At 43.6% G+C, this 12,469-nt stretch overlaps 2 protein-coding genes across 2 annotated transcripts in view; one reads left to right on the forward strand and one right to left on the reverse strand.

The window, feature by feature from the left end:
- Positions 1–12,076, forward strand: part of LOC130407538 (E3 ubiquitin-protein ligase TRIM35-like) — a 28,300-nt gene extending 16,224 nt beyond the window's left edge. The window contains exon 5 of the mRNA XM_056730526.1: positions 11,871–12,076. Coding sequence (XP_056586504.1) covers positions 11,871–12,076 — 206 coding nt within the window. The remainder of the gene's footprint in view (positions 1–11,870) is intronic.
- On the reverse strand, positions 1,062–1,975 carry LOC130407716 (uncharacterized). Its single transcript, XM_056730877.1, has one exon. The coding sequence runs from the start codon at positions 1,959–1,961 to the stop codon at positions 1,095–1,097; it is 867 nt and encodes a 288-aa protein (XP_056586855.1). The 5' UTR covers positions 1,962–1,975; the 3' UTR covers positions 1,062–1,094.
- Positions 12,077–12,469: the final 393 nt, after the last annotated feature.

Genomic DNA, 12,469 nt, shown 5'->3' on the forward strand with positions numbered 1-12,469 from the left:
AGACAACGGAGACGGGAGCCCTCGGAGCGACCGGAAAGAGAGAGGGGAGAGAGGGAAAAAAAAAATTTAAGTCCGGTTCCCCGACATGCTGCCGCTCGTTCCTCAACCAGCCGGAGTACTCTCCTCTGCGGTGCCTTGCGGTGGCCCTGGGGCTTCGGTGGATGGCTCGACCGTCCGCCCCCTGGCGGCCGGCGGTGGCTCCTCCTTTATCTGGGAGTCGGGGCGGGTTCCCCGTCCCCTGCTCCGCCCCCTCGGGCAGACGGACGCAGGCTCCGGCCTCTGGCAGGCGGTGGCCGCACTCAGCACTTCCGCCCCCTGCTCCTCCCCCTCGGGGGACGGACGCAGGCTCCGGCCTCTGGCGGACGGCGGCAACCCCCCCGCTCCCGCTTGGACGACAGCCACCCCACCTCGACCCAGGGGCGCGGCAGCAAAGGTCGCCGTTCCACCGAAGCTTTGACGGTGGCCGCACTGTGCACTTCCGTTTACCCAGAGCCACCGCTTCGGGCAGCCACTGGCGGACGCCCTTCGTCCGCGCTGCCCGAACTCTCCGGCACCGCGAGGCCACTCGGCGGCGAGGACTCTCCGACAGCATGTCTCTCCTTCCTCCCGGGTTTCGGCACCAATGTAACAAATCTCCATAAAAGGAAAGGAAGGAGGCGGGAACCGGCAAACATTTAAACATTTAATAAAGTAATATAACAGCCGGCGGCCCCTCATGGACGACCGCCGGCGAACAAAACATGAACATAAATATAAATACAAACATAACATAAGTTCGGGCCCGGTCCTCTCTCATCGACGGTCCGGTCGCTCGTTCCTTTTATATGCTCCCATCTCCTACGTGATTCGAGACCGGTGTGCGCACAGCTGTCGCTAATTCTCAATTACTCACCGGACTCGAACCACGGTCTCGCCCCGCCTACTCTACTACACTTATGTTTGTTAATCCGGGAGACAGACACAGTCTCTATTTTATGTTGTTTGTAAGAAGGGATTATTACATGTTGTATATTTTGTGTATTCTGTAACGCGAGACGGCAAGCAGACAGTTGGTTAAGCCATTCTGTCTCCTTCCTGACCTGGGCCCTAGGTAGTCAGACTTTAGCATTATTAAGACTGTGTGCCAAATTTCTAGAGAGGAGGGAAACCCCATCCCAGGAGGGATGGAGACCATCTCGTTTCAACAGGTCAGGTCTGCCCTCAAAACTCTTCCAGTTATTTATAAAATCTATATTATTCTGCAGGCACCACTCAGACAACCAGCCATTTAGTGATGATAATCTGCTATAAATCTCATCACCACGGTAAGCAGTAAGGGGGCAAGAGAATATTACAGTGTCTGACATCGTTTTTGCGAGCTCACACACCTCTTTAATATTATCTTTAGTGATTTCCAATTGACGGAGTCTAACATCATTTGTGCCGACATGAATAACAATCTTACTGTATTTACGATTAGCCTTAGCCAGCACATTTAAATTTGACTTGATGTCAGGCGCTCTTGCTCCCGGTAAACATTTGACTATGGTGGCTGGTGCCTCTATGTTAACGTTCCGGACAATAGAATCACCGATCACTAGGGCACTTTCAGCAGGTTTCTCAGTCGGTGCGTCACTGAGCGGGGCAAACCTGTTCGAGACTTTAATCGGAACGGTTGAGTGATGTTTTGTCCTGCGACTATGCCGTCTCACCGTTACAAAGCTTCCCTGCTGCAGGGGATTTTCAACCGGAACCGAGCTGTGTGTGTTAACATTGCTCGCATCCGAAGTGTTTTCTACGGTCCTTACACTCTTACTATCCTCAAATAAAGATGGGATGCGAGACTCTAATTCTAAGATCTTCTCCGTCAGCCTAACTACTTCCCTGCATTTATCACATGTAAAACCCTCGCCGCTGACAGAGAAGGCTAAACTAAACATATGACATGAGGTGCAAGTAACAACAATAGGAATAGAAGCCATAACTCACCGGGTATGAAGTGCAATCCTAACTTAGCAAGGTTGCTTGATGAGTCTTAGTATATACGCTTAAAAAGAGAAACAGTTAGCACACAAGACAAATAGGGGGAGATGATATTCCACACTGTAAACAGAAGGCAAGCTAACACGCTAATATGCTAGCGGCGTTACGCTTCATTTAATATAGATTTAGAAAATAAAGTTATAAATAATTTGGCAACGACAATGATAGGTAACTATAGTAAAATACACTAATATTAAGACCAGGAACAAATGTGAGGTGAAGCAAGTGTCAGAGGATACAAACTAGCCGCCGGCAGCGATGCAATCAGGTGTGCAACAGGTGTACAATGTGTATTGTTTCAAAGCAGCTTTACAGGGGCAAGCAGGAAAAACAGAAAAGTTAAAACACAGCACAGTGCATGGTATTTATACAACGAGTAAGATCATTCTAATAAATAATATCCAATTTCTAAATAAATAAATAAATGAATGAATGCAATCTCCCAGTGAGCAGGCCAACACTGCCCTGCTGTGGCGAGGAAACCAAACTCCAATGATTGATTAATGGAGAAAAAAACCTCGGGAGAAACCAGGCTCAACCAGGATGGCCAGATCCCCTCTGACGTGTCATAGCTGCACTCAAACTGCTGACATGTGATTTAAATTTAGCATTTAATACCAAATATTGTAACTTCAGCATTAATAAGACAAATAGTCCGTCTTTGCTCTTGGTTGGGGATGTAGTGGTCTGAGCTGGGATGGTCCGATGGTCATATTTCTCTTGGCTGCTGGTGGAATTGCCTTAGATGGAGCTGGGATGGTCAGTCAGTCTGCAGCTGTAGCTGGCGTAATCTCAAATTGGGGATGGGCATCTGTCGGTCGTCTGGACATGGTGGAACTTCTTCCTACCCCGGGATGGGCATCCCGAGGCAGAGGCGGAAAGAGAATAAAGAGAATAATTAGCGTTGCTGCTGTTCATTAACTATGCATTAAGTTAAAGCTTGGCTGAAAAGATGTGTCTTTAATCTAGATTTAAATTGGGAGAGTGTGTCTGACCCTCGAATAGTATCAGGAAGGCTATTCCAGAGTTTAGGTGCTACGTATGAGAAAGCTCGACCCCTTTGGTGGATTTTGTTATTCTAGGTGTTGTCAAAAGTCCTAAGTTTTGAGATCGTAGAGAGTGTGATGGGTTGTAACGTGATAAAAGCTCGGTTAAGTAAGTAGGTGCTAAACTGTTCAGGGCTTTGTTAGTAATTAAAAGAATTTTAAAATCAATACGATACTTAATGGGTAGCCAGTGAAGCGATGATAAAACTGGGGTTATGTGATCGTATTTTCTTGACCTAGTAAGAACTCTGGCAGCTGCATTCTGAACTAACTGTAGTTTGTTTATTGATGATACAGGACAACCACTAAGTAGAGCATTACAATAGTCAAGCCGTGAGGTCACAACTGCATGAATAAGCTTTTCTGCGTCTGCAACACATAAACTATTTCGTAATTTGGCAACATTTCTAAGGTGGAAGAAGGCTGTTTTTGTGATATTTGAGATGTGATTTTTAAATGACAGGTTGCCGTCTAATATAACGCCTAGGTCTTTAACTGTATTTGTTGGAGTAACAGTGCAGCTTTCAATGTGCAGGCTGTAATCGGAGATATTCTGTTTACTTGATTTTGGTGCTATAAGTAATATTTCTGTAGTGCTAGAGTTTAAAAGGAGGAAATTACTAGTCATCCAATGTTTTATGTCCTCGATGCACTCTGCCAGTTTGGATAGCTTAAAGGAATCATCTGGTCTTGATGAGATATATAGCCGAGTATCATCTGCATAACAGTGGAAGCTAATTCCATGTTTTCTAATGTTGCCGAGGGGCAGCATGTATATGGAGAAAAGCAAGGGTCCTAAAACCGATCCCTGAGGTAATCCGTAATTTACTTGCATAAGATTTAACGATTTCCCATTTAAATGGACGTATTGATATCTGTCTGTTAAATAAGATCTGAACCATTGCAGTGCCTGTCCCTGAATACCGATATAATGGTGTAAACGATCTAGTAGTATTTTATGGTCTACAGTATCGAAAGCAGCACTAAGGTCAAGCAGGACTAAGAGGGAGACGTTACCTTTATCTGAAGCAATAAGGAGATCATTTGTAATTCTAACGGGCGCAGTTTCAGTGCTGTGATGAGGTCTAAAGCCAGACTGAAACTTTTCGGTCATGTCATTGTTTTGTAGGAAGGTACACAGTTGAGTTGACTCTACTTTTTCTAGTATTTTAGACAAGTACGGTAGATTTGAAATTGGTCTATAGCTTCCAAGTTCATTGGGGTCTAAGTTTTTTTTTAATGAGAGGCTTGATTACAGCCAGCTTAAAGGGCCCTGGGACATGTCCTAGATTAATAGACGAGTTGATTATGTTACAAATGGGCTCAATTACAGCAGGTAGTAACTCTTTTAATAAAGTAGTCGGAATGGGGTCTAATAAGCATGTCGTCGGTTTGGATGTTGCAAATATTTTAATTAAATCTTCCTGATTTATAGGAGAAAAACACTCTAGCTTTTTTTTTTGGGTGAAGGTTGAAACTAATTCTTCCGACACACTTGGAGGTTTGGTTTTAGCTATGTTGTCTCATATTATTTTGATTTTCTAAGTAAAAAACTTCATGAATTCATTGCTACCAAGGTGCGGCGGAATACCCAGGTCAGGTGGAGTCTGTTTGTTTGTTAGTTTAGCAATTGTACTAAATAAAAACCTTGGATTGTTTTTGTTATTTTCTATGAGGTTACGGAAGTGCTCGGCTTTTGCTGCTTTTAGTCCCTTTTTGTAACAGCTTGCGCTCTCTTTCCATGCAATTTTAAAGACCTCTAATTGGGTTTGTTTCCATTTGCGCTCCAGTTTACGCGTTTCTCTTTTTAGGGCGCGAGTGGTGTTATTATACCATGGTGCTATGATCTTTTCATTTATCCTTTTTGACTTCATAGGTGCGACCGCTTCTAATGCATCAGAGAAAATGGTGTCCATGTTGCTGGTCATGTCATCGAGCGATTCTTTATTAGTTGGAAAGGTTATTAGAGGAGTCAGATCTGGCAAGTTCTTTACGAAACTATCTTTAGTAGTTGAGGTGATTGTTCTACCCTGTCGATAACGAGATATACAACTGATTTCTGCAGTGCGCAGTGTACATCTTATAAGATGGTTATCGGAAACATCGTCGCTTTGAGGTATAATATTGACATTGGTTAGATCAGCTCCATGAGATATAATCAAGTCTAGGGTATGATTAAGGCAATGAGTAGGACTATTGATGTATTGTGTTACACCACAAGAGTCTAGCAGTTCTTTAAACGCCACAGCTAATGGATCGTTAGCAATATCTACGTGGATATTAAAATCTCCAACAATCAGTACTTTATCAACGTTATCTATATAGGTGCACGTGCGGCAAATGTGTCAAAAGCAAAGTTAATAGCAAGATAAACAAACTGTTACAACCCAGAAATAATTAACGGTACATGCTAATGTTAGCTTTATTAGCTAAACACAGATATAAGGTCCAAAAATATTTCTTGAAGTTAAGACAAAAATCAATAGTCACACTTACAGGTTGTGATTTGGTGGAGCTAACAGGTCCAAATAGAGTTGGTATTGCCCCCTCTTTCAAGGATAGTCGTTTCACATAGCCTACAGTGATCGCGCCAATATTATTAAACCAATGTTCGGTGAATGGACACGCGCACAGTGAAACCCGGGGTTTATACTCTTTTGGTATCGTTTGAAAAATGAATTGTACCCATTTTTCCCTCAGATGTTCTTCCTTTGGTAGTTGAAATAAGACGGACTTAGTTTCACACCATAGAACACAGGTTCTAGACATGATACACACGCATCACGAACGAGCAACAGTGTTTTGTCGCGTCAGTCTCAGCAAAGTGTAGGCAGGGACTATGTATAGTGACGTAGATATGCGTCCACGACTCATTTGTGTGATTCAGAGTCGACTCCCATTTTTACAAGCAAATAACTTTGTTATTTATTCACCTTCGGACTTACAACCTGGCAGACAGCTTACTTTCAAACAAGGCAACATAACAGACTGGATGAAATGTCATTTTCATGATCTCATGGAAGGTACTCTTTAACACTGACAGACTTTTTCCTAGCATGTACAGCCCTGTTTTATTAGATTAGATTAGATTCAACTTTATTGTCATTACACATATACAAGTACAGTGTACGAAATGTAGTTTAGGTCTAACCAGAAGTGCAATTAGAAAGTGCAGGATATACAGTGTGAATAAATACAGAATACAATATTAGGAAAATACTATACAATGGGCATGTACTATGAAAATATGACAGTCGGTATGTACTATGAACAATATAAACAGAAGGCTATATACTGTGAACATTAATGTACAGGTGGTTATGAACAGATAACAATATAGACTATACAATAGTGCAAGTGACTTGAGTGTGCATTAGTTACACACATTAGCTATTAAAGTTACAGTGCAGAAGATGAGTTGATGCAGTTATTAAAGGTGCGGTGCAATACATGAGTTAATGCAGTTATTGAAGTTATAGTGCAATACATGAGTAGATGCAGTTATACAGTTACAGTGCAGTAGATAAGTTAGTGCAGTTATTGAAGTTACACTGCAGTAGATGCGTTAATACGGTTATTAAGGTTACAGTGCAGTAGATGCGTTAATGCGGTTATTAAGGTTACAGTGCAGTAGATGCGTTAATGCGGTTATTAAGGTTACAGTCCAGTAGATACGTTAATGCGGTTATTAAGGTTACAGTCCAGTAGATACGTTAATGCGGTTATTAAGGTTACAGTGCAGTAGATGAGTTAATGCAGTTATTGAAGTTATAGTGCAATAGATGAGTAGATGCAGTTGGTTATGCAATAGATGCAGTAATGCAATAGATGAGTTACAGTGCAGTAGAGAAGTTGGTGCAGTTATTGAAGTTACAGTGCAGTAGATGAGGTAATGCAGTTATGAAAGTTACAGTGCAGTAGATGAGGTAATGCAGTTATGAGAGTAGTCCATTAGTGCAAATGAGCATTCAGTGTAATATTCCTGGTGTGCAAATGAGCAGTATAGAGTGCAAATGATGCTATGTGTGTTTAAACAGTCCGATAGAGCAGATAACATGAAGTACTGGTGTGTACAGTTCAGTCATGCATGCAGCCCTGTAGTGCAATGTAAACTATGTAATAGCAGCATTACAGTTAAAGTTATGAGGGGTAGTGGAATCAGTGGGGATGAATGAATGAAACATTATTCATCAATAATGAAACAGTTCTGGGAAAAAAGCTGTTTCCTAGTCTGCTGGTTCTTGTCCAGAGGCACCTGAGGCGCCTACCGGAAGGCAGGAGAGCGGGGTGAGAGGAGTCCTTGATAATGCTGCGAGCTCGACGCAGACAGCGTTTCTTTTGGATGTCCTCAATGGAAGAGATTGTAGTCCCTGTGATGCGCTTATGACTATTAATTGTCTATTTTAGTGTGTGGACACTTAATTCTCATACATTTTTTATTTGGCTTTGAAATGACAATGTTGTTTTGAATAAGACTATGTTTCTTTTTCTTGGAAATACATTGGAAAAAATGGGGTCATCTTATGGTTAATTCAGGGTTAAGGCTTTTTTGTTTCAATAAGACAACTGCCAAATACTTGTAAATTTAGTAAATTGATCAGAAGTTTATTGAAGCCACCACCCAGATAGCACAATCCATCTGGCTTACGTCTATTTGACGTCTGCATATACATCTGCAATACATAGTTTTCTCATCTGCACTACGTCTCGGAGATGTCTGAACGTCTGCAATACGTCTGCTAAAGATCTGGAGATCTGCTGGATCAATCACCTTCCCACATGGAACATAAAAGAGCGCCACTTACCCCTTTCTACTTCCGCAGTCGAAGCAACAGTGATTCGCCGTAATCCAACAGCCCGACTCGCAGACTTCCTTAATGCCACAGAATACTTTCTGTGAGTATACTGACTCCAGCGAGGAATTCCTCCCTCCGTCTCCAGCCAACGTGAGGCGTAGCTCAAGAATTCAATGCTGTGTTTGTCCATGGGGTCAGTGGCCATCAGAACTGATCCTGCAAACTCGAAGCAGCAGCCATTCCAGCCGATCCCGATCTCTCCAGGAACGACCTGCTCCAGTTGGCCTTCAACACCTTGGGTGTCCCTCCCGCAACCGCCGACGTAACCCCAATGACATCAGCGCCACCAACAAGCCAAGCAAACAAGCCGGTAGGAAGCGATCTAGCAAATCCTCTCCACCTCGCCAATCCAAAAAGTGCCCGCAGCCCATAAGGATCCATACGCATCCTGCGACGCCAACGACCAGCTGCTAGAGGTTGTTCAATCTCTTTCTGCCACCGTCCAAGGCCTACAAATGAAAATAGTGGATTTCGAGACGGTGCTCAGCAACCCAGGATCCAACATCCAGATGCGCTCAGTACCCTCGACTAATCATCCCGTCCCCGGACAGCACGATGAATTTAGCATGCCGTCAACGTCTACCCCCGTAGCTAATTCAACAATCATCCAGACACCATTACAGGACGCAACTGCTTCGCAGGCGACCACACATTTCACCCTCGCCACCGCCGTTCCAGCGAAAGCTTTGGGCAGGCGATTCGTCCTTCCAGCAGCGGCGACGGTATCTCCTGTTTTACGCAACAGTATCATCCAAGGTAAGGACATTAACTTGGCTTTACTCCTACTCCCCTCGGCTGCGGCCGACAGGAAAATGGTCGACTGCAACGTAACCTATCGTTCGGCGAATTCGCGATCGCTTTCGGAGTTTACTGCGACATACTCTGCCAAGTTTATCCCGATAGGAGGGAGGAGATGGATATTTATTTAGCAACGATGGCAGACTTCAGTCAACGCTACGGGGGTACACTGTTCTACGAATACGATGCATCGTTCTCTGCTAAATCCGCATCCGTTATTTCTCTTTTCAACTCCAGAATCGACTGGTCTATAGTAGACACACAACTACTCGTTCGCCACTTTGGCGGCCATATGACACTCGCATGTGTTATTTGCAGCTCTCACGGACAATTCGGCACAGTTTTGTCCTAAAACAATCGATAGTCCAGATTCGCCCGCTGTCCTCGGTGCTGGAAATGTAAGGAAGCGTTCAGACACTAGGGGTCGGGACATTATAACATTTAACGGCACTTCTCTTTGCAATAATTTTAATAAATCTGCGGCGTGCAGCATTCATTTACCTTTTGTTCTTCAGAGCCATCGCTCATGAGTACAACTCAGGATTCAAAATCCTTTACAACTACACTGCTGGTGCTACGACGTGTTACAGCGGATCGTCCCTTCCTGCAGCGACCTTCCCCTGGGCGTCTCGCCGGTTCCGGAGGTGTTAGAGATTCTTTCTAAATGGTCCTTTTCAGGACTGATTGAGCATTCTCCAGCGCGGGAATGTCCCGCTGTTCTCTTGGCTGCGGCACCCTCATCGAGGAGGGGGATGGACACAATCGCTGCATTAGGTGTCTGGGCATCCAGCACTGCGGGCAGATTGTCATTCAGAAGTTGCGGTCACGGGTGGCTGTCTTCCTACGGGAACCAGCCACCATTTCGTCTGCTACCAGGGCTGTGACATCTGTGGCTACTGCCCCGATGACCACCCACGTTAGAAGCGTTAGTGATATGGGGAACTGGTCGAATGTAAACCCGCCAGCCAAGTGCTCACGGGCCAATCGCACCCCGATTCGCTCTTCTAAACGTTCTTCCTAAGGCCGGGTATCAGCTGAGTTATCTTGCATATAGCTATAATCGGACCTTGTGCTCCAGAAGTAGTAACCCCCTAGCAGGGTGGTTCCGGCCGATGTATCCTCATGATTGGTTCCCACCTTGGTAACCCATGACTTTCCCTTGGTGGACTTCCACCTTGCGGCAAATCCTTCAGTCCGCACAGTCCAATCAGCGTTGCTTTGCTAGAGATTGTGACATGGCACAGCGCCGTGGCATTTTCCATAAGAATTCCATCTATCGGTTCGACACAACGTCTGGTTTCCTCAATCAGGGAACAGAGGCTACATCCGTAACCAAGACATTCATTCAATCATTGCAGGAGAGAGATGATTGACAGCGTGATGCAATTGAAGAGTCTTTTCCAAAATGAGAACTCCCTTCTCAAATATAATATATATATATATATATAATTATTCTTCTGTTTAGGATAGACTTGAGGTATAATTAATTCAAACATGCTTTTGTTGTTTGGCAACATTCCATTCCATTCCATTTTCTATCGCTTATCCGAACTACCTCGGGTCACGGGGAGCCTGCGCCTATCTCAGGAGTCATCGGGCATCAAGGCAGGATACACCCTGGATGGAGTGCCAACCCATCGCAGGGCACACACACTCACTCATTCACTCACGCACTCACACCCTACGGACAATTTTTTCCAGAGATTGTTTGGCAACATGATAAAACAAATTATGAAATGAAACAGTAAATTGATTTTAAATATTTATGGTCCGTTATGTGATCATTTCAAGGAGCCGATGGAGGAGTGGTTCATGCACATATAGCGCCGATGCGTCCCGGGTGACCACAGTCCTTTCCCCTGACCCCACCCCCTCTCTCTCATCCACTTTGCTTCCCGTCCTCTCTAAAATAACTGTCTGTCCAATAAAGGCAAAAAAAAAAATTGAAAAATTGAAGCCGCACCATAAGCTTAGCGCAGAGCCGAGAGAGCCAAAAAATGCATAAACGGAACGCAAGTGAAAAACAGCCAGTTCAGGAAGAATAGGCAAGAACAAAGCGCAGACTACACAAAAACACTGGATTCAAACCCACAACCTCAAAGACTCAACAACCTCTGTGACACTGGGCGTGCAGTTCAGCAAACTGCTCTACTGAGCTTGTACAACGTGTGAGAGATCCTGAGGAGATGTGTGAGAGCTGCAAGTAGCAACAAGAGTAATTCACCGTAGGTGCAGTACCGACCAAAAATAACGGGTAACGTAAGTGAGCATAAATTCACGGCACACATTTCCTATATTTATGGACAACAGGCAATGTCAAATGCAAGGTCGACTTTGAAGCGGAAATAACAGGCAGAAATAACAGAAATACCACACACTTGAGGAAACAGAGGAATAGGTTGGAATGAACTCAAGAAGACCATTTTGCATAGTGATGCACAAAACGTTACTCAGAATAGTTCAATAAGAGAACGCTAGGTGGCACTGTCTTTTAGCGTTGCAGGCACGTTTGGGACACTACTTCATTAATACTTAAAAAATGTGGTGCTGGTAAATCACGCGTTTTAAAGGATATTGCAATTTATGACAATTTAAAAATGGAGGAAGGGCCGATTATCCAATAGCGACATAATCATACTCTCCACTGATCCTAGACGGCATGAGGAATCCGTAGACAAAAGTAACAAGCAAAAATAGCCATTAACAGCCATTAATAATACTAACAGAAACAATATTGGCCAAAGCCCCTTCAGGGCCATTGCCCCTAATAACAAATAGGTTTGTGGTGTCTAAATTTGGTGGCCTGGATGATTGTGTTATCTGCTAGCCTAAATTTGTGTCCTAGTCCGCCCCTGCTTGTTACAATAGGCTTTTGGTCAACAGGTAGTGGTCTAGCTTTTGTTGAAACTATAGTAACTTTGTATTGGCACCTACAAGTATTGTATTACTGCTCCTGTGTGACATATCGCTTATTGCTCCCTGAACTCTCTGTACATCGCTTTGGATAAAAGCGTCTGTTAATTGACAAAATGTTAATGTAGTCTGCACGTTATCTCTATGCTTGGGTAATATTAACTGTTGATTGCTGACTCTGTAATGTTTGAATAAAGTGTGTTTGAAAACTCCTTATCTCTCTCTCTCTCTTCAGCTCCTGTGACTTTAGATCCAAACACTGCTCACTCTAAACTCCTCGTGTCTGATGATCTGATGATTGTGAGATACAGTGAAGAAGCATCAGATCTGATTCCTGATAATCCAGAGAGATATCGGGATTCTGTGTATTTTGTGGGTTCAGAGAGTTTGAGATCAGGAATTCACTGCTGGGATGTTCAGGTTGGAGATAACACAGACTAGTGTCTGGGTGTGAAGAGGAACAACATCCAACACTTTAGATCTATGTTAAAAAAAAATCAGGACTAATGTATTTTGTCTGAAATATCACTCAGGTAAATACACTGCAGTCGGTACACCATTGGCATGTCCCTCTCAGTGAAAGTTGAGAGAATCCGAGTTGAGCTGGATTGTGACGGAGGAAAACTGTCATTCTCTGATCCTCTCACTAACACACACATACACACTTTCACATACAATTTTAAAGCAGTTTATCCTTTATTCAGTGTTACCAGTAACATTTGTCCCCTGGTGATCTTACCTGTAAAAAAACACACTTAAGCATTCAATTCAAATAGAGATTTGATTTTATCTTTACAGTTATCTGCTGTTACTAACGTTACTAACATTTTAACA

This window comes from Triplophysa dalaica, chromosome 19, assembly GCF_015846415.1.
Source record: "Triplophysa dalaica isolate WHDGS20190420 chromosome 19, ASM1584641v1, whole genome shotgun sequence".
Taxonomy (NCBI): domain Eukaryota; kingdom Metazoa; phylum Chordata; class Actinopteri; order Cypriniformes; family Nemacheilidae; genus Triplophysa; species Triplophysa dalaica.